Source organism: Ambystoma mexicanum, chromosome 13, assembly GCF_040938575.1.
Source record: "Ambystoma mexicanum isolate Mex_15411 chromosome 13, UKY_AmexF1_1, whole genome shotgun sequence".
Lineage (NCBI taxonomy): Eukaryota > Metazoa > Chordata > Amphibia > Caudata > Ambystomatidae > Ambystoma > Ambystoma mexicanum.
The window spans coordinates 281,178,341-281,205,367 of record NC_090938.1 but is presented as its reverse complement, the minus strand read 5'-3'; the positions used below and the strand labels follow the sequence as shown (position 1 = coordinate 281,205,367).

Here is a 27,027-nt window from a genome sequence, read left to right as displayed (position 1 = left end):
AGAGCCTCCCAGGTCCAACTGGGTTCCTTCCTCTCTGACATCTTTTTCTCTACCCGTGGTGTCCCCCAGGGATCTAACCTCTCCCCTGGCTGTTCAACCAGTACCTGGCACTTCTTGCTCACTGCATCACCGCTCTCTGTCCCAACTTTCAGTGCTATGCGGATGATACCCAGCTCATTTTCAGGCTACCCTCGGCCTCCTCTTCCCCTTCCCTCATCTCCGACTGTCTTTCTGCTATCCAGGAATGGTGTGCCGCCAACGACCTCTGCCTTAATGCCAGTAAGACTGAGATTCTACTTATCGGCAAACCCACTCCCTCCTTCCCTGCAGCTCTCTGGCTGGCCTCCCTTGGCCCTCTTCCTGCTCCTACCTGAAAGGCAAAAAACCTCGGGGTCATCTTCGACTCCACACTCTCTTTCTCTCCTCACATATCTGACGTCTCTAAGAAGTCACACTACCAGCTACACCTCCTCAGAGGTATCCTTCCTTTCCTCTCCTTCCCCCAGAAGCTCACTATCTCCAGAGCCCTGGTTCTCTCGAAGCTGGACTACTTTAACAGCCTCCATCTAAATCTTCCTGTCTCTACTCTCCGCCCTTTGCAACTCATCCAGAACAGGACTGCGAGACTTGTCCTTGGCCTCAAGCCCAGGGACCGTATCTCTCCAGGACTGAAATCGCTACACTGGCTCCCAGTGGCCACGAGGATTAAGTTCAAAACTCTCTGCATTGTCCACAAGGCCTTCTGGGGCCTTGGGCCAAAATACCGTCAACTCTCTCTTCCTAAATATCTTCCTTCTCGAGCTCTTCGCTCATCCACCTCCAACTACCTCAGGGTCAGCCGCTTCTCCAAGCAACGAGCTGGGGGTAGATCTCTCTCTGCAGCAGGGGCCTCCATCTGGAACAGCCTTCCTGCCTCCCTGAAACTTGAGGAGAACCATCTCCGGTTCCAGAAGCACCTCAAAACCTTCCTCTTTGCCTCCGCTTTCTCTCCCTCTCTCCCCTGCTAAAATCACTGAACCTGCACTGAATCTGCAACTGGCCACTCACCGATCTCGGTCCTTGGCCCTGCCACTCTTCCCTGCACTGCCTACCTGCACTACGGGGCTGTCTCTGTATCCTACAGCCCCTTCTCCCGGCACTTACCTTGCACTTGCCACCAGCTGGCCCTATTATTTATCTTGTATTCTACTAACCATGTGCTGCACTCTCCTTGCACTTGCCACCAGCTGGCCCTATTACCTATCTTGTATTCTACTAACCATGTACTGCACTTCCCCTCTCCCCTTCTCCTTGCACTTTTCCCAGTCTTCCTACCCTTGCACTTGCGCAATCTGAATGACACCTGGCCTAGTAGGATCGTTGTCTGTTCTCCCCTTGTTCCCCCCCCGCCTCGTCGCGCCTTGAAACACTTGTGTATAGGCGCGTTACAAATGCCATATCATATCATATCATAATTGCATCAGAGAGAAGGACCACTGTCCCAGATGCATCACCCAAGAATTCCTTGATCTTTGACCAGAGGTCGACGGGCAGTTATTGATACATAGGGATGGCAGCGCACTCAGTAGGTACCAGTTTCAGGCGGTATTGAAGCAGGCGGTGGCAAAAGCAGGATGGGATCCAGCCGAATTTGGAACACGCTCAGGATAGGAGCAGCGACCTCTGCATGGGTGGGGGGCCTGGGAGCAAGGAGTGTGAGAAGAATTGTGGGATGGAAGTCGCAATGTTTTAAAAAATACATAAGGGAGGAACTGATATAACACTTATCTTCCCCGTTTCCATAGAGGCCGGACCCTACAAATCGGCATGGATAGTGGGGCACTCTTTCGTGACCCGGGCAGGCAGGTGGCTGGAAGAAGAGAAGCAAGGACTACATTTCAGAAACACAATCACATCCTGGTGGGGCCTCCCGGGTATGCACTGGAAGGACATTCATGACAGGCTGTCGGACCTGATAGGGTTCAGGGACCCCCCCCCCCCCCCCGAGTACCTAGTTATACATCTCGGAGGGAACAACCTGGTGAGCACAAATAGGGGTAAATTACAAAGAAACATTTGCGCGTCGCTGCATAGCATAGCCTGCAGCTGGTGGAAAACCAAGATTTTTATGTCGGAAATAATACCAAGAAGGGTCTGGTATGGGCCACAGAAGAGTCACGCAATCAAAATAGCCAGAAAGAAACTAAATAAATCAGTAGAAAAGTACTGCAAGACCACAGGGTTGCACTTCATAAAACATGGTTTACACCGGAACAATCCGGACATGTTTCACCAGGATGGGGTACACCTATCAAAAAAAGGGATGGGGGTTTTCTCCGACAACATTTTTAGGGCACTCCAAGAACGGGGTTGTAGGAAGGGTGCTTTTGGGGGGACCTGAGCGGGCGTGAGGAACACCCGCTCAGGTGTGGCGGCATGTGCCCAGGAATGAAGGCCCAGGGAAAACAAGGACTCAGGAGGAGCCTTGGGCAACTTCGGGACTGGACACAAAGTGCCCAAAAGCATATGACAGTGTATTTATTTTTTGTTGTGTTGTATTTTCTGTAAGAAAATAAAATGCCTACGGCCTACAACTTTTCCATACACATAAGTTGTCTGTGATTTATTACTTAGGTAGGGATCTGGTAAGAGGAGCAAAGCGAGCCCACACTACTCAGCCTATGCAGATGTTGTGATGTAATGACCTAATGGGGGTCATTCCGAGGTTGGAGGCAAGGAATTACCGGCACCGGTAAGGGTGCCGATGCCGGTAATCCCTTACCTCTGTATTCCGAGGTCCCTTTGCGGGTCCTTCCTTACCTCCTGCTTTTAGCAGGAGTAAAGTACGGGACCCGCAAAGGTACTTTCGGAGGTAATTACGGTACCGTAATTTACGGTGCTGTAATGACCTCCTTCCGCATTCCCATTGAGCCCTTTGGGGCAGAAATGGGAATGGGGAAGGGCAAAAGATGAATGGGGAATTACCGGTCCCTCCAACCCTGGAATGGACCGGTAATTACTCCATTCACCATGCCGGATTTGGGACGGTTTCGGAGGCAACCATGGAGCTAATTACTGCATGGTTAGCTCCAAACCTGGAATGAGGCCCAATGTCATTTATGTTACTACATAAGAAGGAAGAAGGCAGCACTTGTTATGGGTTTCCTAATTCACTGTAGGTAGTGACATTTTTGTCCGAAAAATTTGCTACATTTCTAACCTATGATCCTAGCTGAAATGGAAACCTTGCTTTTGGTATACAGCACTCAGTGACTTCGATGAGAAATGCTAATTTCAACCACGGACCTTTGAGGGCGTTATCCTTTCACGTCAATAGAGACATGTTCTCAGTACAAGCTGACCTATGGCCTGGTCATATTCAGTTTCAGGAAAGCAAGTTGCTCAAAAGCTGAAAACGCCCTTCTTTGCAACCTGGGAGGAATTTGGAACTGGTCCTGAATAAAAATTGCGCTTTTACCACAAATGATCCTCATAATGCTTGGGCTGCCCTGCAAAGTGAATAGCGCTCGAGCTCAAGGATACTGTCTCCTCTACGATTCCTTGTAAGTAGGTGTTGAAGGAATCATTGGCCCAATTGTTCCAGTGAACCAGAATTAATAATACGTTTAACATTTAAAACATATAGGTTGAGTGAGGTTTTGGAGGCTAATAAAATAGTGAACATTGTGTAGAGTGAGAAAGGAGATCCATTTATTTTGCAAGACAGTTCTTCATAGTGCATTTATTTTATGAGAGCGATTCGTGATATGTATGCCTCTCTCGTCCTAACATCCTACGGGGTCATAACAGACAGTCCTAGAGCTATTGAGATAACCCCAGATTGCCATTATTTTTTTTGTATGTCTCTGGGTGGAAGCAATATCACGGGCTCCCTCACATTATTTTGCAGGGATGCTTATTTTGTGTTACGAGACGGCCTGTGTCATCTCTGTATACATTTATCATGGGATAAATGGCGGAAAAAGGGGTTCAATTATTTAGTCCACATGTATCTGTAAATCAAATATCTGTGAAGGCTCAGAAATGAAGCAATTAGTACAAAAAGCACACTTTTCACATGCTGTCCCTAGCAATAAGATAACACGATAGAAATACACTCTCTGGGTGCCGTGGGGATGTATGCATATGACCTAAAATGATTAATGTTTAGATGTGTCGCCCAGTCCACTATCCAAGCAAAAACCTTTCGGTCTGGCAGTCATTTTATTTTGCAATTTACTCTCTTCAGGATTATATTTGCACTAGCTATGCCTCATTCCAGATAAGCTTGGTCAGACATAGCACCACATTTTTGTGTTTAACCTCGAAAGCAAAGCTGCAGCAGTTCAAATAGATGTTTAATTTCAATGAACATGTATCCAAATTGCTTTCAAATACCCATGGTTGTCATCATGATACTGCATGCTACATTTTAGAGAAAGGCCCGGCCACCAAAAACATCTGGCTATTTAAATGGTGAATGTGGAGAAGCCCGTGTAAACTTGTATGTGATTTCTGGAGTGTTATCACTCTGTCTGTAGGGTATTTTGTGGGCGGATTCCTGGCCAGATTTCTGAGGTCGTGTGGTCAGGTGTTATTTATAATTTGTGTTTGGGTTGATTACATTATAATTCCTTTACCCATAATGTCATCATATAGAGGCCTCATCGGAAATAACTGTCACAGTTCGACCACCAAGGACACACAGCACTAAATGTTCGCTGCCTAACATTGCTGCTTTTACTGTAAACTGGGCCTGATTAAAAAAGTGTATTCAATGGGATTTTCCCATTGGAAAAAGGCATTGTGAATAAGGCACACTCTGTGCGTGCCTGCAAATAAAGCACTATTCTTGTGTACTTCATAAAATGAGACAGGTTGGTCTATAGGGAAATTATCAGAATGTCTGACAGGCTGGAAACTCTAAAAGGCTGATCCTGATATGGAACAGATTCTACACCAATCATTTCAGAGGAACCATCTTGTCTGTGCTTTTCCTTTCCCTCTGTGGGTCTGCCTGCATCTATAACTAAGCATTTTAACATTTCACCCAGTTACCAAACATTTATTTTTGCAGTTTATAGAAACTCAGATACTCTACCAACCTTTGATTTCCTGTGCTGTGTACATTGTATCCTTATATTTTGCATTGCACTGGAACTGTGTATCATTTTGCTTGGTGCTCCATTCCACAATTCCATAGCTCCACTTCATCTGACTTTGCACCAGCGTTGCTTCCCTTTTCCCTTCTTCTGTGTCATTGCGGAACACCTTGACCTTATTAACAGGGGAGAAATCTGTGGTTAGGCAGGCAGAGCCTACCTGGCCTTCACTTTCAGATGCTGGCTTTAAGAGATAGACTGAAGGAGGTGAGTCTGGGATATCTAAAAGAGAGCAGGTAAAGGAGAACAGTTGTCAAGGCAAGCAAAAGTATAAACTCTAGTCGCTGAAAATCATGTTAACAATCAGACCTATAAGAACAATGTTCAGCAAGCTGTGTATATATATATATATATATATATATATATATATTCAGTCAAAAAACCTTGTTAAAGGGACGTTATGGTTCAGTTGCCCTAAGAAAAACCTATCAAATTCAGTGTAAAATCTTTTTTTAAAAGGACATTACAGTTACTTTGTACTAATAACAACCTATCCATATTATGGTTACAAGTAAAACCGAAAACCCCCAGAATTGTGCCAATTATGGCAAGCTAAGCAACCATAACTTGTGCCACCACTGTGCACTGCAAGCTCTGCCCATCCTTGTACTCCTGCAGGGCAGAAGTCAGTTTGTCACACATATGCTTGTGAGAGACATGGACATTGCATCCAATACGCATACCAGGATATGAATTGTATTGTAATCCTGCACAAAAATGACCAAAAGGGCATCCAAGAAGAGGCTTAGTGATCTGTGTGTTGTTAGCATATCTTTGGACCTATACATTGAACCATAGAGCTCCATTTCATTATTACTGCTAAATGTACATCTTAGGCCTGAGGTAATTGCATTGGGACAGTTGGAAATGGTTCTTAATCCACTCTTTGGAATGCATACATTTGAGTCAATAGAATTTACTGTGGTTGATTTCAATGCACAATTTGAGCCATCAGTGGATTTGGAGATGAGCTATGGGGAATATCTGACCTTGAATTGATTCCTCTCCCAATGTCAATACTGCTTTGCTAAACAGTTAGCTCATCTTTTTTTCACCTGTGGGATAAGAGCATTTAATGGCAGAATGCCTGAAGACACCCCAGCTAGAGTGGCTTACAGATCTCAATTTGGACAATCTAGTATAGGGTATATTCTAGTTGTTTTATCCAACTGAGGGTTGGTGAAAGCCTTTAAAGTGGAAGAACGGCTGGAAAGTGACCATGACCCATTGGTGGTCAGTTTGGCCCTACTCATGCAAACCCTGTATACTATACCATGTCAGACAATGGATTTCAAATGGCGTCAGGGCTTTAAATTGAATAGAGAAAACCAATATCTGCGTCATATAGATGTTTATTATAAGCATTAACTTTATATGCCAATTCATTTTACAGTTTCACCATTTTAGACTTTATTACTACTGCCCCTCGCGTTTGTAGCAAAGGATGTTATGTTATGTTAAAGGTACTTATATAGCGCACTGTCACCAACGGAATTGGTCCCCAAGCACTCTGGCGGATCTGTAAACGAGAAGGTGGGATGGGTTAGTAAGGTGAAAAAGGAGTAGGTTAGTGAGAGGAGTGGTGTACTGTTGGCAGCTTCAACTCGGTAGACACCGGGTGCTGAGCTTTGGTGCGAGTATTGGATCGGGTACAGTCTGCGTGTTCTGTTGGTGGGGATTATGTGTTGTTGCAGTGTGGTGAAGTGCGTGTGGATTGATTGTGCGAGAGGTGGTTGTGTGAGTTTTTTGAGCGAGATAAGTATGCAGAGAGTTTGAGTTTATATTGGTTAGTGGGTTATATGACATTTAGGGGCCGATTCATGGAACAAACGTGCGCCGAAAATCTACGCGCAAGCAGGCGCAAGCAGGCGCAAGCAGGCGCAAGCGGAAAAAAAGAGGCGCAAAGTCCCTGCGCGTGTCTTCCTCGGGATGTGCGCCAAACCCGTGCATGGCGCACACATCACTGCAACATCGCGAAAGGAGTGCGCGACGCGCACAGTGAAAGCGCACAACCGCAGCGCACACACCAGAAAGTGGGCGGGACATGGGGCGTAACGCGCGGAATGGGGAACAACACGCGAAAATAAGGGCGTAACTGGGGATGTACTGCAGGGAAGCAGACGGAACGCCCACACGCACTCGAACCACACGTATTCATGGAATCGAATAGGGCAAAGCCACGCACAGCCAAAGACACGCACAAGCTGAAACACGGCCGCCACACGAAGGCAGGCGGTAGAGTCCCAGCGCATCCAAAAAGTGGCGCGCGGGAAGTTAAATACGCGATTGAGCGGGTACGTGGATTTCAGGGGTGTGCGAGAAATGCTACACGCGATTGGCCTGGGTACGTGGATTTCAGGGGTGCACGAGAAATGCTACACGCGATTGGCCTGGGTACGTGTATTACAGGGGTGCGCGAGAAAATCTACACGCGATTGGCCTGGGTACGTGGATTTCAGGGGTGCGCGAGAAATGCTACACGCGATTGGCCTGGGTACGTGTATTACAGGGGTGCGCGAGAAAATCTACACGCGATTGGCCTGGGTACGTGTGTTTTGGGGTGCGCGGGTAGTTCCACACGCCATTGGCCTGGGTACGTGTGTTTCGGGGTGCGCGGGTAGTTCCACACGCCATTGGCCTGGGTACGTGTGTTTCGGGGTGCGCGGGTAGTTCCACACGCCATTGGCCTGGGTACGTGACGCCATTGGCCTGGGTACGTGTGTTTCGGGGTGCGCGGGTAGTTCCACACGCCATTGGCCTGGGTACGTGTGTTTCGGGGTGCGCGGGTAGTTCCACACGCCATTGGCCTGGGTACGTGACGCCATTGGCCTGGGTACGTGTGTTTCGGGGTGCGCGGGTAGTTCCACACGCCATTGGCCTGGGTACGTGTGTTTCGGGGTGCGCGGGTAGTTCCACACGCCATTGGCCTGGGTACGTGTGTTTCGGGGTGCGCGGGTAGTTCCACACGCCATTGGCCTGGGTACGTGACGCCATTGGCCTGGGTACGTGTGTTCCGGGGTGCCGTGAACTTTCACACGCGATTGGCTGAAATCCACGTGTGTTCTGTCATCACGTGCAATGAGGGATACTCCCTCGCACGTCACGTCACAGACGCGCTCACGCGCTGAGGGCCTTTGGTCCAATGAAAATGCGTATGCGTGCAGACGCGCTTACGCGCTAAGGGCCTTTCCTCGAATTACACGCTGACGTGCAGAATTTTCACGTGCCAAATCACTCCGTATCAAGCTGGCCACGCGTAAGCACACGGAAGACCACGCTCCTGCCCAGAAGGCCGAACTACTGCCCCCCAGAGCCCCGAGCACGCTCCCACCTGCCATCTGCTGCTGCCTGACTGCCTGCTGCCCACGTGCCCTGCCATTTGCTGCCTGCACATCAGCCAGGGGTGCTGTTGGTGTGACCACCCCTGCTGGAACCAAAGACTCCCGACTGGGATTCCATCGCTCCACAGCCCAGCCCCAGGACCCAGTTGCCCACCCACTCCTGCCTCTGGGGTTGTCATGTCGGGGCAAACTCCATCTGTGACCACTGACAACCCCCGGCCAGAGAGGCAGAGGGGCACCAGCTTCAGTGCCACCGAAGTTGGTGTCCTGGTGGAGCAAGTCCTGGGGCAGTATGATGCCCTCTTCGGAAGTTCCCGCGCCGACAAGGAAGGACGGACTCGGATCTGGACTGACATCGTGACTGCCATCAACGCGGAGGGGGTGGCAGTCCGCGACTTCCAACATGTCAAGAAGCGCTGGGAGGACTTCAGGTCCAGGACCCTGAACAAGGCCCGGCGCCTCTTGAAGGCAGCGGATGCCAAGGGGCGCCGGGGCCACTTGTCGGAAGAACAGATGGGGGTCCTGGAACACATATCCCCAGCGCTCCACGTCCAGGTCCTTGAGAGGCAGACCCGTCTGGAGTCGAGCGGTGAGTGTACATGCATCCTGATTGTGAGCAGTGCGTGTGGTGATTGTTCAGTAGTGTGCAGGTTGCACATCTGTTTGTATGGGGTCGAGTATGGGTGCGGGTGTACAGGTCCGTGGGGCTGACACATGCGAGGGCTGTAATGTGTGAGACATGGATGGTGCCTGTGTGTGTGGGCTTGCATGCCAAATGCAGTTGTGTGGGCACACAAGTTTGTATGAATGTGTATGTGAGTAGACATGTCCGTGATGTCACGCATGTATGTTGTTTTCAGCTGCATGTATCAGCGCTGTGTACATGTGCATGTGTGTGTATTTGACAAGGGTGCAACAGTGATGCAACATGGATGCATGTGACAGCGGTATGTGGAAGCCTGATGGGCAGATGTGACATGGATGCCCGTCTGAACACTGCAACACTTGGCAGAGGTGTACACATGCATGCAAGTGTGGTGGTGTGTGTACATGTGTGGTGCACTTCCTGTGTTGCATGTGATGTCTGGCTCACCTTTGGCTGCTCATGCTGTTGTATGTGTATGGATGGTGTTGGCAGTTGCGATATGGCTGTGGTATGGCTCGTGTGTGCGAGTTGTAATGACATGTGTGTTGGGGATCGTGATGACATGTCTGAGGTTTGCCAATGCCACTCATGTACAACTGTCATGTGTGTATGTGTCCATTGTACATTGCCCTGATGCGTGTGTTTTGTTTCTCCCTGTCTGCAGCGTCAACTGATGAAGAGGGCGGAGAAGGTGCTGTGGAGCACAGCAGCGGGGATCCCACCACCAGCCGGAGACGCAAGGCCCGGCTCCCCTCCCATGTTGTCATCTCGTCGGGGAGTGAGGAGTCCGGTGCCGCGTCCCAGGCCGCAGCTGCCGGGGGGAGGTCCAAGAGGCGGAGGTTGCAGTTGGACTCCTCGGCAGCAGAAGGGGCAGCTGGGACCCCACAGGGCCCAACGGGGGAAGATGGCACAGAGTCATCCAGGTTGGTGGGGGGTTTGGTGGAGGAGGGGGCCGTGCAAGCACCAGAGACGGGGTCTGGGGGTGGGGATCCCACTGGTGCTAGTGGTGCAGTGCAGGACCAGGGACAGGAGGCAGCACAGGCCGCCGCGGAGGTGCCTGTGTGCAATCCTGTCCCTGATCCTGTCCCTGCATCATCTTGCACCAGCAGGGATGCCTATGTCCAGACCAGTTTTCAGGCAGGGGATGAGCTGACGTCAACTGGCCTTCCTCTGCCTGCGGACGTGGCTATCCAGGCCCGGGTTGAGCCTGTCCTGGCTGGTGTGGCGTTGCGTCAACGGGCCATGCGAGGTGACCTGCAGTCTTTTCATGAAGAGACTGCACGTCATCTCGAATGGCTCGTTGACCACGTCAGCCTGCTGGGACAGGTCACCCAGGCCGGATTACTCCGTCTGATGGGGCTTGCCACGACCCCCTCCTCAGCTGGACCCCCTACGCGCCAGTCGTCCTCTGTGCCATCTTCCCACCCATCAGTCACCTGGGTGCCCTGTGGAGCTGCCTCTGACGGTGCGGCCAGGCTGGTGGAGGAGGCATCCCTGCCACAGTCGGGAGTCGGACGTCCAGCAGGGGTGGCCACGTCAACGACTGCACCCCAGCCGGCGGAGGATGTGCAGGCAGCAGGAGGCAGTGCAGGGGCAGAGGCACAGCAGCAGCAGCACCATGGTGGGAGCCATGAAGGCTCGGGGCCTTCGACATCGGAGGGGCAGGCATCGGCCGGAGGGCAGGAGGACCCAGGACAAAAAGTGTCTTCCGTGTGGCAGCGGTTGGGCCACGCCATAGATGCGGAGCGGCAGCGGGCGGAAGAGGCACTGCTCTCAATGGTCAGGGCGGAGAACTCCATGCAGAGGGCCCTGAGGCGGGCCGAGTGCCTCGAGGCAATCCGCAGGGGTTTGGAGGTGGACACGTCGACGGCCCTGCGGACCCTCGGGGCCATGGAGGAGGACCGCCTCCGGGACATTGAGGAGGAGTTCGATGATGCCCTGGCCCGGCACATCCAGAAGTGAGCCGTGGAACTAGCCCGCTGCCCTTGTACATAGTTATGTAGGTAGTGTTAGGTTTCATTTTTGTTTTTGTTTCATTTGGACCTTTTGGACATTGGCCACATTTTTGTATATATTTTTTTTATTAGTTAGTGTAGTTAGATAGGTTTCCTTTATTTTGTTGGGATAATGGACCCTGGCTTCTTGCATTGTACATACTTTCTTTTTTAACATTCTCCATGGATCAATGGCTTTTATTTTTATTTCCCATTGGATTTTGTTTTGTGGACATTGACTTTGTACAACATTACTTTGGATTTCAATATGTTTTTATTTTTTTTATTTTGAACGGACATGCTTCTTTTCATTTTTTTACATTCACATTTCTGTTTCTTCATTTTTGATTCTATTCATGTTTCCTTTAATACATTATTTTTTTGTTGAACTTCAATGTGTGGTATCTCATTGTTTTCATGCATTTCATGTTATGTGTTTTGAGATTCACTGACACCCATTGGGTGTATGTGAGGGACATGTGTTTGTTTCGGAACTTCCAATTGGTGTTCTGTGATGTGATTGCAAATTATGAGTGGGTGGATGCAATACTCGGGTGGGTGTTTTGCATTTGGGGGCTGACCATAGAGACCAGGGTTCTGGATTGTGATGACATGTTGGGTGGGGAACATGAGTTGGACATGGGTGGGGGCCTGGTGGAGGCTGCCCCTGCACTGCTGGGGGGTGGGGGTGCAAGGGGACATGAGTGGGACATGGTTGGGGGCCTGGTGGAGGCTGCCCCTGGTGACTGGAGGGGTGGGGGTGGTGGGAGACATGGGTGGGGGCCTGGTGGCAGGTGCCCCACAGTGCTGGGGGGTGGGGGTGCAAGGGGACATGAGTGGGGGCCTGCTGGGGGGTGGGGGTGCAAGGGGACATGAGTGGGACATGGTTGGGGGCCTGGTGGAGGCTGCCCCTGGTGACTGGAGGGGTGGGGGTGGTGGGAGACATGGGTGGGGGCCTTGTGGAGGCTGCCCCTGGTGACTGGGGGGGTGGGGGTGCTGGGAGACATGGGTGGGGGCCTGGTGGAGGCTGCCCCTGGTGACTGGAGGGGTGGGGGTGGTGGGAGACATGGGTGGGGGCCTGGTGGAGGCTGCCCCTGGTGACTGGGGGGGGTGGGGGTGCTGGGAGACATGGGTGGGGGCCTGGTGGAGGCTGCCCCTGGTGACTGGAGGGGTGGGGGTGGTGGGAGACATGGGTGGGGGCCTTGTGGAGGCTGCCCCTGGTGACTGGAGGGGTGGGGGTGCTGGGAGACATGGGTGGGGGCCTGCTGGGGGGTGGGGGTGCAAGGGGACATGTGGCTTGGCTGGGGGGCATGCCCATGGTGGATGGGCTGCCTGCGGGACATGACCAGGGGTGCAGGGTAGTCCCCTGTGGTGTGGGCTGCCTGCAGAGGTCGTGGAGGGGGTAGAGGGGAGACCTGGGAGGACCCACACTGGCAATTCACCTCTTCAACTTCCCGCACACCTACGTAATACACTGCCCCACTCGCACAGGCCCAATCGCGTGTAGGATTTCTCGCGCACCCCTGAAATCCACGTACCCAGGCCAATCGCGTGTAGAATTTCTCGCGCACCCCTGAAATCCATGTACCCAGGCCAATCGCGTGTAGATTTTCTCGCGCACCCCTGAAATCCACGTACCCAGGCCAATCGCGTGTAGAATTTCTCGCGCACCCCTGAAATCCACGTACCCAGCCCAATCGCGTGTAGAATTTCTCGCGCACCCCTGTAATACACGTACCCAGGCCAATCGCGTGTAGGATTTCTCGCGCACCCCTGAAATCCACGTACCCAGCCCAATCGCGTGTAGGATTTCTCGCGCACCCCTGAAATCCACGTACCCAGGCCAATCGCGTGTAGAATTTCTCGCGCACCCCTGAAATCCACGTACCCAGCCCAATCGCGTGTAGAATTTCTCGCGCACCCCTGTAATACACGTACCCAGGCCAATCGCGTGTAGAATTTCTCGCGCACCCCTGAAATCCACGTACCCAGCCCAATCGCGTGTAGGATTTCTCGCGCACCCCTGAAATCCACGTACCCAGGCCAATCGCGTGTAGAATTTCTCGCGCACCCCTGAAATCCACGTACCCAGGCCAATCGTGTGTAGAATTTCTCGCGCACCCCTGAAATCCACGTACCCAGGCCAATCGCGTGTAGATTTTCTCGCGCACCCCTGAAATCCACGTACCCAGGCCAATCGCGTGTAGAATTTCTCGCGCACCCCTGAAATCCACGTACCCAGCCCAATCGCGTGTAGATTTTCTCGCGCACCCCTGAAATCCACGTACCCAGGCCAATCGCGTGTAGAATTTCTCGCGCACCCCTGAAATCCACGTACCCAGCCCAATCGCGTGTAGATTTTCTCGCGCACCCCTGAAATCCACGTACCCAGGCCAATCGCGTGTAGAATTTCTCGCGCACCCCTGAAATCCACGTACCCAGCCCAATCGCGTGTAGAATTTCTCGCGCACCCCTGAAATCCACGTACCCAGCCCAATCGCGTGTAGATTTTCTCACGCACCCCTGTAATACACGTACCCAGGCCAATCGCGTGTAGAATTTCTCGCACACCCCTGAAATACACGCTCCCCGCTCTGCGTTTGCTGCTGCCCTTTGCGCTGGATTGGGGATTTTGATGGCTTTTCCCTGCGCAAGGGGCGTTCTTGGGGGCGTAACTGACGCTGCTGCAGGGTCGCTGCGCCACTCTGCGCCACGGCTGGTTGTGGATGTTGGAATCCATGAATACGCTGTGCGCCTGAATGTGTTTCGGCGCACGCGGCTGGCGCAGACTACCGCACGCGCACACTGTGCGCCAGCCGCGTGCGCCACTTGTGCGCCGAATTCTATGAATTGGCCCCTTAACATGCTAACATTCAGTCAAAGTGTAGTACTAGCTGATCTATATAATTCCGTCTAAGTGTGGAACTCGCTAACCTTCACAATAATTATCTAGATATGGGGCAGGCTGATGTTCTCAATTCTAAGTGTGGCATATGTTAACATTCACAATCCTATCTAGATATGGCGCAGGCTATTGTTCTCAATTCTAAGTGTGGCAGATGCTAACGTTCAAGTTCCATCTATGTGTGGCATATGCTAATATTCACAATCTATCCGGATGCAACGCAGGCCAAAGTTAAGAATTCCATCCAGGTGTGGCACATGCTAACATTCAAGTTCCATCTCAGTGTGGGATATGCTAACATTCACAGTCCTGTCTAGATATGGTGCAGACTGATGTTCTCAATTCTAAGTGTGGCAGATGCTAACATTCAAGTTCCATCTAAGTGTGGCATATGCTAACATTGACAATCATATCTAGATGTGATGCAGGCTAAAGTTGGGAATTCGTCTAGGTGTGGCACATGCTAACATTCAAGTTCCATTTTAGTGTGGCATATGCTAACATTGACAATCCTATCTAGATGCGACGCAGGCTAAAGTTAGGAATTCCGTCGAGGTGTGGCACATGATAACATTCAAGTTCCATCTAAGTGTGGCATATGCTAACATTCACAATCCTATCTAGATGCGACACAGGCTAAAGTTGGGAATTCCGTCTAAGTGTGGTACATGCTAACATTCAAGGTTCCATCTAAGTGTGGCATATGCTAATATTCACAATCCTGTCTAGATATGTCGCAGGCTGATGTTCTCAATTCTAAGTGTGGCATATGCTAATATTCACAATCCTATCCAGATGCGATGCAGGCTGGCGTCCACGATTCCCTCCATGTGTGACACTTGTTAACATTGACTAGTATGTTAGGATGCAGTGCAAGGTAACATTTCAAATACTGTCATGGATAAATCAGGCTGGTGGTCACAACTCTTTCTAAGTATGACTGGGCTAAGTCTATGGCAGTCTTTTTTATTGGAAGGTAAGGTAGAGTGACAGGGGCTTTCTGGTGTAGAGTAATTGCTCTACACCCCACCCATGCCACACTTAAGTTTTTGTTGGTGTCTGTTGACCTCTGGCTTTACTGGCTCCCCCTGCGGACACCTGCTGACACCTCCTGGAGCCGCCTTTGTAGGAGGCGCCCTTTGCCTTGGGGCCCTTAGCCACAGGGGCTGCCGGGCAGTGGGCTGCCCAGGGAAGGTTGGTTAAGACCGTCAATAGCACCAACCGCGGGACGGGGGTGGGCCCGGGAGGAGGGTAGGTGGCAGCGAGCAGGTTGCTAGACCCGAAATGACGGGATATTATTAGCCAATGGGAAGCAGTGGGCGGGTTGGGAGGCGGGAGGGAGAGGGGAGACCAGGAAATGGTCGCCAGGGACTACAGAGGCGCAACAAGGCCTAGGAACACTTTTTTTTAATTTAAAGTGGCCAAATGGGCTCGCAATGGGGACGGCTGCACTCACCTGCTTCTTGGAAGTAAAATGAAGCAGGTGGCAGCGAGTGGATTGCTAGACCCGAAACAACAGGATATTATTAGCCAATGGGAAGCGGTGGGCGAGTTAGGAGGTGGGAGGGAGAGGGGAGATGAGGAAATGGTCGCCAGGGACTGCAAAGGCTCACGAGACGTGGGAGCACTTTTTAAAAATTTAAATTGGGCAAATAGGCTCGCAATGGAGACGGCTGCACTCACCTGCTTCTTGGAAGTAAAATGAAGCAGGTGGCAGCGAGCGGGTTGCTAGACTTGAAACAACAGGATATTATTAGCCAATGGGAAGCAGTGGGCAGGTTGGGAGGCAGGAGGGAGAGGGGAGACCAGGAGATGGTCGCCGGGGACTGCAGAGGCGCACAAGGGCTGGATAGCAGTTTTTTTTATATTTAAAGTGGGCAAATGGGCTCGCAATGGGGACGGCTGCACTCACCTGCTTCTTGGAAGTAAAATGAAGCAGGTGGCAGCGAGCGGGTTGCTAGACTTGAAACAACGGGATATTATTAGCCAATGGGAAGCAGTGGGCAGGTTGGGAGGAGGGAGGGAAAGGGGAGACCAGGAAATGGTCGCCGGGGACTGCAGAGGCTCACGAGGCCTGGGACTACTTTTTTTTAAATTTAAAGTGGGCGAATGGGCTCGCAATGGGGACGGCTGCACTCACCTGCTTCTTAGAAGTAAAATGAAGCAGGTGGCAGCGAGTGGGTTTCTAGACCCAAAACAAGGGGATATTATTAGCCAATGGGAAGCAGCGGGCGGGTTGGGAGGCGGGAGGGAGACGGGAGACCAGGAAGTGGTCGCCAGGGACTGCAGAGGCGCACAAGGCCTGGGAGCACTTTTTTTAATTTAAAGAGGGCAAATGGGCTTGCAATGGGGACGGCTGCACTCACCTGCTTCTTGGAAGTAAAATGAAGCAGATGGCAGTGAGCGGGTTGCTAGACCCGAAACGACAGGATATTATTAGCCAATGGGAAGCGGTGGTGGGTTGGGAGGCGGGAGGGAGAGGGGAGACCAGGAAATGGTTGCCGGGGAGTGCAGAGGCGCACGAGGCCTGGGAGCACTTTTTTTAATTTAAAGTGGGCAAATGGGCTCGCAATGGGGACGGATGCACTCACCTGCTTCTTGGAAGTAAAATCCCGATGCCCGAATATAATAAAATGCTTTGATCAGGATTGTAGGGCAGCTAAGAAAGGTGTGGATTATGAACTTAGATTGCAAACAACTTGTGATACGGATAGAACTGCTGTGCGGGAAAGAGGAGGAAGTACAAGGACCTAGAGTGGTAGGAAGAAGGAGGAATTCTTGAATAAGTAATTGGTGGCTTAGAAGAACACTTCCGTAGGAGGAAGGCAAAAGGAGTTCTAAACAATGATGAAGGAGCATTGCTCAGATGTCTTGCCCACAAGGAATAATAATATCAGAGACAACACCTGGTTTGGGTGTACGTGATTTGGCCGTGGCAGAATTCTTCACGGCGGAATTGACTGTGATCAATTTTGCCACAAATACAATTTTGCTGCAGCCAGATCTGGCAAAACTTTGACCCCCCTAGTCCTCAAAACACATCCCCCCCATGCCTCACTTACCTTTTGGATGTCGCTTCCTCTCCTGACCCTGCAGCGTCAGTTCCGTCCCTCTAACGCGGGTCAGATCTGACGTCGCAGGGTCCCCTTTTCTCTTTTTTATGTTTTTTCCCCATCCTGCATCCAATCCACAGGAAGCGGAGGATACCCCTGCTGTCCCCAAGGCCATCAATAGTGCACATGGGGAGCGGGTGACACCCCTGCAATTTGTTTGAATTTAATCGATCAAATGGTACTGGCTGAATTCGGCCAGATTTACCATCCAATCAATTACATTCGAACACATTGGGTAATACCCCTGATTTACCAATTTGAATAACTTCTATAACGCTAGCTGTGATCATATTTCCGAGTTAAGTAGAATGATAATCCATTCATTCCATGTCAAAAGATACTGGGCCTCATTTACAAAGCCTTTTTCAATGGGGTTTTCCCATTCCAAAGTGTTTTTGTAAATCAGGCCCACTATATGCGCCTCTGCCGGTAACCTGAAATGCAGATAAAATAAATAAAACCATTGCCTCACAAAGATTTGATAAGGTCCCAGGTGCATTTTGCATTTCTGCTGACGTGTTTAGGGGGAATACTTTACATAACTACATGTTTTAACAAAATAATTCTCAATCAGAAAATACCTTATCGTTCTCTAGGTGTGGTAATAGTGCCAATATAAAAGAAAGGTGACAGCAACTCTCCCAGAAATGATTGCCCAATTTCCCTTGTGCATTTATGAAAATATTCTCAATCTTGGACCGTTTAGAGAGCTCGCGAGAAGATAGTAACTATTTCCAAGATGAGCAAGTTGGTTACAGAAGATGGGTATCAAGAGATATATAGATTACAAATGATACCATGTAAATGTGTTCTTTGGCAGAAATGATGGGTTTTGATGGGAGAACGCAATCAGCATTTAATCTCTCCATGAGTGTAAGGTATGGGGGGGGTTATCCTCCTTGTTGTTTTTATTGTATATTAATGATCCTCTAATAGCAGCTAACAATGTTAAAGGTGCTACCCACGATTGGCAGATCATAATACTGGCGCTTTATTTTTTGCGGATGACACAGTTTTAATTTCTAAGACCCCAGCTGGACTACAATGGCAAATATCCACCTTCCACATAGTAACAAAGGCTAACGGAATGCCGATTAATACAGAAAAGACAAGGGTAATAGTCTGTAAAACTCACAGAGGCAGGCGTCCTTGTGATAAAAGATTTATAATTGATGGTGCTGCTGCAGAGAATGTGGATACCTTTGAATATTTGGGCATACAATTTAATAGCAATATTGATTGGTAAGGTCAAGAGGAATTTATGACATGCAGAGACTAGCTGAGAAATCAGGTACATTACTAAAAGGCAAAGACTGAAAGGGAACTTAGTAAAAAAAAATGTAGATACATCCAGACAGGAAAGTCAAATAACTACATATATGGGCCTGACAAAAGAAATCCTGACGTTCAGTGCCTGACAGGGAAATCAGAAGACAAAGGGCCTCATTACGACCCAGGCGGATTTCGCGGTGCTAAATGCACCGCGAAGCATGGCGGAAAGCCGCCGATAGCGCCATGGGGGTTGGCGGATTTACCGCCCCATTCCGACCTCGGCGGAGCGGTAAATCCCCAATCCCCATTCTGCCCTTCCCCATTCCCATTTTTGCCCCATAGGGTATAATGGGAGTGGGGAAGGAGTTAATTACGCCACCGTAAAATACGGTGGCGTAATTAACAACGAGGTCCCGTAGCGCCATGGTTTTCTCCGGCTGGTAAAACCAGGCGGAGAAAACCTCCATGGCGCTACGGGAACTCGTAGTATGGCGGAGAGGTACGCCATGCACTACGCTGGCGTAATACCCTCTCCGCCAGGGTCCTAATGAGGCCCAAAGAAATGTTTTAGCAGTCAGAGATTGACAAGCAGCTGACTGAGTCCCATCCTTGCTTGCCTCTCATAATCACCAGCCACAGTTAATTCTTCAGATTTCCTTACATGCAGTCTACTTTCAGATATAAGAAAATTAGTACATTTCACTTTTTCCTTTTTGAGCAAATGTTACTCGCTTTTCCTTGAGAGTTCATGTCAAACAAGCCGCTCATTTGAAAATAACCTCCACTCAATACTTCCAAGCCACTGCACAGCTGGGAACAATCAGTTTAGTGTGCGTCTCAGATGACAAATAGCATATCTAGTGAATACGCAACATGATGGAAATATTAAAGCTAATGCTTGTAAAAAACCTTTGAAAACTCAAGTTTGAAGTTTCAATCATTTTGTAGTCCATCTTCTGCAATTCCTTCAAACACATTATTAAAAGGCAATCTATGTATTTGGGAAAAAAAACAGACAGTGCGTGCTGTGCCAAGATTAAGAATTGGTACTGGTAATATAAAGGCTTACTGTGTTCATGGGTGTAAGAGGTTATGCCCATAACCTCAATAGTAGTAGGTTAAGTGTGTGAACACCCCATGCCCCAATGTGCATGTTTTGGTTATATAAAGAAGTTTTCCATGCTCATATGCAGTTTAGTGTATCTTGTGAACTCTGAGAAGTGAGAATGTTATACTCTTTGTGATAATAAATGATTTAAAGTTTATTTACTTTAGCAGATTACTAGTCGTTGCCTTAGACAGTACATTTTTTGACCCAAGGAAGTCCTTTCAAGGCTCTAAGATGGCAATTTCAAATATTAAAATATATACAAGCGTCCATTGCTTACAAATTTATATAAGATGCAATGGTCCTGTGACATCCAAAAATCCAAAGCATTTCATGAAACGAGAGATCACTTCTTATAAAAATTTTAAATTAGCATTCCACTTGGGTCAGCTCAATTAGTCAACCAGACAGTCAAGACCCTTCACCATTCTAAATATCAAATGTTTCATTGTTTAGCATATATGTGAGATCTTTCCACAGGATTCATATTGTCCATCCTATTAAAGAGCTAAGTTTCAAGGTGTATTACCGATCTCAAACTTTAAATGTAATGTTGCAGGAATTTGTATTAATTCCTCAGATTTCCTCTCATTTTTTCTTTCCTGTGGTAATCTTAATATTCGAATATTGGAGTGTCTTTTATCACCCCACCATAATCACCATTGGCGTTCTGACCAATGTCCAGTTGACTAACTGAGTTGATCCAACTGAAGCACACATTTTTAATATTTATAATAAGTGATCTCTCTTTTCAAGAAATGCTTTGGATTATAGGATGTCACAGGACAATTGCATCTAACATGAATACGAAAGAAATGGACACATGTATATATTTGAATATCTTAGAGCCTTGAAAAGGACCTCATTCGGTTGAAAAGTGTGGTGACTAAGGCAACAACTACTGATCTGCTAAAGCAAATAAAGGTAAAATTGTTTAATATTTTAATATCACAAAGAGTATAACATTCTTAATTCTCAGAGTTTGCAAGACACATTAAAGTACATATTAACATAGATTACTTTTATTTTTATAACCAAAACATGCACGTAGGGCCTGTTGTGTACACACATTTAACCTACATTATTAAGAGGAGCCTTTTGGCTTAAACCGATCACTTAGGCACCCTCTGCACAACATAAAAGGCAAACAATGATCAAATTTACTGGGCCTGATCAGAAGGGTGTAGTTTCACTGTGTATAAACAGCTGCCTAATTGTAAACAAATGGACTTACTAACACCACTAAATTACACAGCAATCACAAACTTGAAACAGGAACATCTACTCCACTAAGAACAAGCCTACCGCTAGTGCTTCTACATTACTGAGAATATCTAGGGTGGCATGTTCCAAATTCTATGAGTGTGTTCATATATTAGACAAACAATAGACTGAAAATTATAAATACTGTAACTGTTCTTACCTGAGTTAACAATCAAATGAGTCCCTCTTCCAAATGTGTACTTATAACCAGACCCGGCATTCACACATTGAAGCATCACTTAACAAAAAGCTACAATATCTGTATTTTGTACAACCCATATTTTAAAGAAGTTAAAACTTGCTCCAATAATTTGGTTGAAGATAGACATTTTATAAAATCAAAATTTGGCATCATCGCAAGAAATGTTGTGGGAGCAATTCTAATTACAAGCTACTGAACATTTGAAAATCCTTTGTGGTGTAGGTCCTCTACAATTTCAAAATCTCTATTGTTCCACCAAATTGAAATGTACCTTAACCTGTATGACTTTCATAATTACCAGGAATTGAAGCTAAATGACATGTGTTACAATAAGTATGTTAAATAGTGAAAAAAAGGCTTTGGAGCAATCTGGTTTAAAGTGAATAAATAATCATGGTCAAAGTTATTGGTCCACACCAGAAGCATTACCTTAGATCACACATTGGTGTTAAATGTAATGAAATTCTAGATAATATTTAACTGGGCTATATAAACCTATCTTCAAATATAATTATTTGTGTTGGCTGTGGAGTGAGCAAATGCATACTATGTTGATTATTTTGACCCCAACACAATTAGTAGCAGACTAATAGTATAGCCTTACAAACCAATTGAGGGGTTATTATCGCGGGATAGTGATATGCCACCAAGTTCTGGACTGAGGCAAAGACCAGGGCCATAAGTTGGTGAAGGGTCATTATCCCAAGCGATAATGACACACTCCCGAGGTCTTTAAGGCTATTAGCACATGGTGGTGGTAGCAGTATCGTTTTGGAGTTTTGGTAGACGACTAAAAAATGTTACCCTATAAGTGAGTAAATAGACAAACCGAGTTAGTAAATTAAGGGGCAAATTTAGAAAAATGTTTTAACATGGGAAAGTCCCATAGAAAAGTTTTATAAATCAGGCCCTAAATGTAATTTCATTTTGTAGTATTTAAATAGCATGGTTGTCTTCTGAAATTACGAACTTTAATTGCAACTTAGTTGAACTGGAACAGGTTTAAAATCAACATGCTCTAGTTTTAATGTAAAAGAATAGTGTCTCTTTTGTGTGTTATGCAGAATGTTGCAGCCGACAAAGAAGCTAATCAAGAGAGGAAGTGTGTGGTTGAAAAGATGTTGCCTGGAAATTGGTTTGTTGTTTCCCTGTCTGCTTCTGAAGACTCTAGGCCCGATTCATGGAATTTTCTGCACGGTTCGAAGTGACTTTGCAATGCTGAAAAGTGAATTTGCACTGCCAACACAAAGCCTTATTCATGGAACTGTGCAAAGTGTATTTTTGCAGTGCAAAGTAGTCCATGCAAAGTCATTTTGTACAGCAAACATGAATATGTGCTGACTTTGCACTGTAAAAATCCACTTTGCACAGTTCCATGAATCAGGCCCTCTTGAATGTTCAGAATACTTTCATTGGCAGTAGTTATTGACTGCATTCTAAACATTCAGATGGGCTGAGAGGAGGTCAATAACGATCTCCATGTGCTAATAAATGATAACTTGCTGTCTAGAATTGATTAGTGAAACTAAAGAACCATTGTGCACCTCTATTATTGCCATAAAAGCGTTGCACTCAACAAAATCCAATAAGTATACATTTATCAAGATTTGCAAAGCACATCATTGATTGAAACTGTAAACTATGTACATGTTAAGGAAGGGGAAATTGTTAACAATCATGTTAAAAGGCAATAGGAAAAGATGACAAACAGAACACAGTAATAGCCCTTCACAAATAGCACAGTAAACATCTTGATCCATATAATTGATTCTAAATGCACATCTCAGATGTTTCAGACTTTATATTTCTGGAACTCTGTGGTATCTTCTCACATTTGTTTTCAGCCTTGGAATTGAAAATTATTTTAAAGAGATAACCGGATATGCTTAAGTCAGATTTATATTTACATAAAAAGCAATTGTAAAAGATAATAATGTGTTAACGCGGTAACCTTAATGTAATTATATTTTATAAACATTGCTTTTGTAATAGCTAATGCTACATTTAGATACACAGAGGGCCTGATTTACAGACATGTTTTAACAAGGGAAATCCCCATTGAAAACATTTTTGTAAATCAAGCCCATAGAGCCGTGGATAGTCTTAACAGTGTGTGTAATTCCATTGCGTGTTATTTTCAAGCAATCTATGCACATCTCTTAATCTTTTTTCCCTCCCAGAGGACACCTTTGCTTAAGAAATTTAATTGGAATACTGGTACTTTGCCCTCCACTGACCTTCTCAACTGTGCACTAATAGAAGGCCAATTTGAAGTGTTTGCCACTTCACTTTGTGAAAATTGCTTTTGCTGCTGTTTTCAGGAAGTTAGATTGAATGACTAAGGGCCTAATTCACAGAGTGTTTTCCAATGCGGTTTTGACGTTATAAAACGCTCCAGTGAATTAGGCCCTAAATATTCTTAAACTAATAAAGGTAGCAATGAAGCAACTGGTGTACATCTGTTTAAATGAGACACTGCACCTAAATAAATTTTTCAAATTATAGAAAATTATACGTCAGTTGTAACTTTATCTCATCTTTTCTGGAAATGCCCATATGTGTTTCTTTATTGAAAATATTTGTGTAAAATTAACTATCACTTTTTAGTATTACGTTGGTGGGTTGCTGTCTCACTTACTTGGCTTTACAGTCAATGATGTGCCTTTGCCAAAGGTTAGTTTGTTGTTAGCAATATCCACACAGTGTTTGGAGGCTAAACAAAAACATGCTGCACCCATCTTCCTCCCTATTTCTCTCCTTCCATTCCTCGCTAAGCTGCTAGAGCACATCGCCTACTCCCAGCTCTCAACCTTGGTCACCAATCTCTCCCTCCTACCCCCCTCCCAATCTGGCTTCCGTCCTAAACACTCTCCTGAAACTGCTCTTACCTATATCCTTAACTCCCTCCTCTCTGCTCGACACTCTAAGCAATCCTCAGTCCTCATTCTTCTTGACCTCTCTGCTGCTTTCGACACTGTCGATCACCCCCTCCTTCTTAACACCCTCTCCTCCTTTGGATTCACAGGCTCTGTCCTTAACTGGCTATCCTCGTACCTCTCCTCCCGCTCTTTCACTGTTTCCTGTGGTGGCCGGTCCTCTCCATCCCAACCTCTTGAGGTTCAGTACCTCAGGGTTCAGTGCTTGGTCCTTTCCTTTTCTCGCTCTACACCTCCCTCCTTGCCCCTGTTATCTCCTCGTTTGGCATTTCCCACCATTTCTATGCCGACGATACTCAACTCTTCCTTTCTTTCTCTTCCTTCTCATCCGACCTCCACCTGAAACTCTCTTCCTGCCTTACTGCCATAAAGAACTAGATGTCTTCCCGCTTTCTCTCCCTCAACACTGACAAGACTGAAGTCGTCTTTTTCCCCTCCAACTCTCTTCCCTCTCCCTCCCCTCCCCCTTTCATTCACTTCCCTCCCACTTATCTCCCTATCTCTCTCCACGCTCATAACTTAGGAGTTCACTTTGACTCCTCTCTCTCTTTCTCCCACCATATCTCTCTCACTTCTCGTGCCTGTCGCTACCACCTCTTCAATATTCTCAAAATCCGCCCTTCTCTCACCTTTCATGCTACTAAATCTCCGCTCTTATCTTCTCTCGCCTCTTCTACTGCTCCTCCTTACTCTTTGGCCTACCTACTTCTCATCTCGATCCCCTCAAGTCTATCTACCACTTTGCTATCCGTACCCTCTGTCTCCTTACCTCCTGTGACTCTATCTCAGCTTCCCTCTCCTCCCTTGGGTGGCTTCCATTTCACTCTCAACTTAAATTTCACTTTCTCTGCCTTGTCTTCAAATCTCTCCATGGACTTGCTCCCCCCTACCTCTCCTCCCTCCTCTCTTTCTACACTCCCTCCTGCTCCCTTCGCTCAGCTGATTGCTTCCTTCGGACTGTGCCTCCGTTCCCTTGTGACCCCTCCCGTTTCCGCTCCTTCCAGCTCCTAGCTCCCCTGCACTGGAACTCCCTACCTCTCTCAATTCGTTCTATTCCTACTTTCTCCTGATTTTGTACCTCCCTTAAATCTTTCCTTCTCCACCCCCTGCCTTGAAACTCCCTCCCCTTCTTGCTCCCCCTCCTTCTTTCTCCTTTCCTTGATTCCCTCCCTCCACTCCCTACTACGCCACTCTCACCCTTTCCCCTCTCTCCTCTCCTCTCCCTCATATTCCCACTGCTTTTCTCTCCCTATTGCCTCCAGTTTAATTGTTCTTCTTACTGGTTTGTTGATTGATTGATTCATACTGTAATTTGCTTCTACCGTTATATTGTTTATGTTTTTTGTACCAAGTTGTTCAATTGTGCAGTGCTTTGGCGTAAAGCGCTATATAAACAAATAAATACAAATACAAAGTGAGCTAAGCATACATGCACATGTAATACCATGTGTTACTGCCTTTTATGTGGATATCTGTTTCTACCAATCTGTGATTTTGTGTTTAAATTCTCTCCTCCTTCAATTGCAATTCCTACATTCTCATTACCTGCAACTGAGGTTTCAAAGTTCCATTTGTCAAAGTCAATATGTGCCCTTTAAAATCACAAACATGAGTTTGCTATTCTGAGGAGTTTTGTCTCAATTCTGAAGTTAGCCATATGTGTTGATTTGCTCTTCCTAAGTGGGCATCCCAGCATGCCAAAACACAATTCTTTGCAAAGAGTGTGTATCATCAATGGACAGTCAGTAGTTGTGTGAACGGCCAGTAAGCTAATGCACTAAGCTAAAGATGGGGTGAAGTACATCACCTATACAGTAAAGAGTTCCTTACATAATTTGTGGGTTTCAGTCACTCTTCTGTACTTATTGGATAGCCTTTTCACCAGATGTGAGATTGAGGCTTTGGGTGGCGAATGCTAATTTCAACCTCCAACAATGTGAGTCTCTCTCATGATTAAGCACACTCAAAGTATCTACTATATTGAATTTCTCAATGTTGCCAGATCATTACCTTACCATGCACATGTAACCAACTAAACAAATCTGTCCATTTTCTACAAGTTTATGCAAGAGCATTAAAATACTCTGGTCCTGAGTCACAAAGGGCCTGATTCATAGATTGTTTTGGGTGCTGAAAAGTGATTTTGCGCAACTTTTCAGTGCGCAAAACTCCTTTGAGCCATTCATGTGTCGAACTTTTTGTGTATTCCCGGGACTTTGCGCAGGTCCATCACGACTTTGCGTGCAGTCGAGTGCTATGCGTGACACTCCACACAAAGTGTGGGAGGGCCTAAGCAAGGAAATAAATAGGGGCAGAACATGCATATTCCGTATTTTCCCTGAAGAATGAGGAAAAAGGAATAACGTGACTGTGTTGAAGGACGAGCCATGAAGAGAAATCACAAGGCGAGTCAAGCGCAAACCTAACCGAATTCATGGAATCCAACGTGCAACTTCACATCGGGAAAAGTTTCACGCAAACCTTGTGTACTCACTGCCACAGGACAGGAGGCGCAGAGCACTATGCATATAGGATACAATGCACAAAAGTATGCTTTACATAGCAATTTAGGAGTGACGCCATGTAGTTGAGGTGCCACTTGGAGTTGGGGGAGGTCCTATGCAGATAAGCGGGTTGCAGCCTTGAATTACTGGGGTTGGTATGCAGAATATCCGGGTGCTGCCATGAGTTACGATAATTAGAAAGCAGATCCTCGGGGTGCAGTTTTGGGTTAGGGGGGTTGATACACAGTCCTGCTGGTGTTCTGCCTTAGTTGCAGGGTGTTGGCTGGCAGTATTACCAGGGTGCTTGATGGTGGGGATTAAGTAGGCACAAAGATCGGCATATGCAGTTGTTTTGGTTTGCAGGGGCGGGGTGTCGTGGGCGTTCCGGGCACTCCTCTAATTTCTTTGTGCCTAGGGTTACTTTGCGGTTATATTTCCATGAATATGCGAATGTACAGAACATACTTTTGTGTGCAGGTAGGCGCAAAGTTGTTTTACGTGCACAGTATTTTGTGGGACTCTGCATGTTTTCTATTAATCAGTCCAAAAGTGTTTCTCAATGGGTACACTTCATAGAACAAAACACTTTGTAAATCAGGTCC

The 27,027-nt window shown here is 47.3% G+C and overlaps 1 gene segment (V, D, J or C); it reads right to left on the bottom strand.

Annotated features, from left to right (window-relative positions):
- Positions 1-27,027, bottom strand: part of LOC138521168 (T-cell receptor alpha chain constant-like) — a 155,020-nt gene that overhangs the window by 83,538 nt on the left and 44,455 nt on the right. Inside the window, 1 exon segment of the C gene segment in view lies at positions 5,085-5,363. Coding sequence covers positions 5,085-5,363 — 279 coding nt within the window.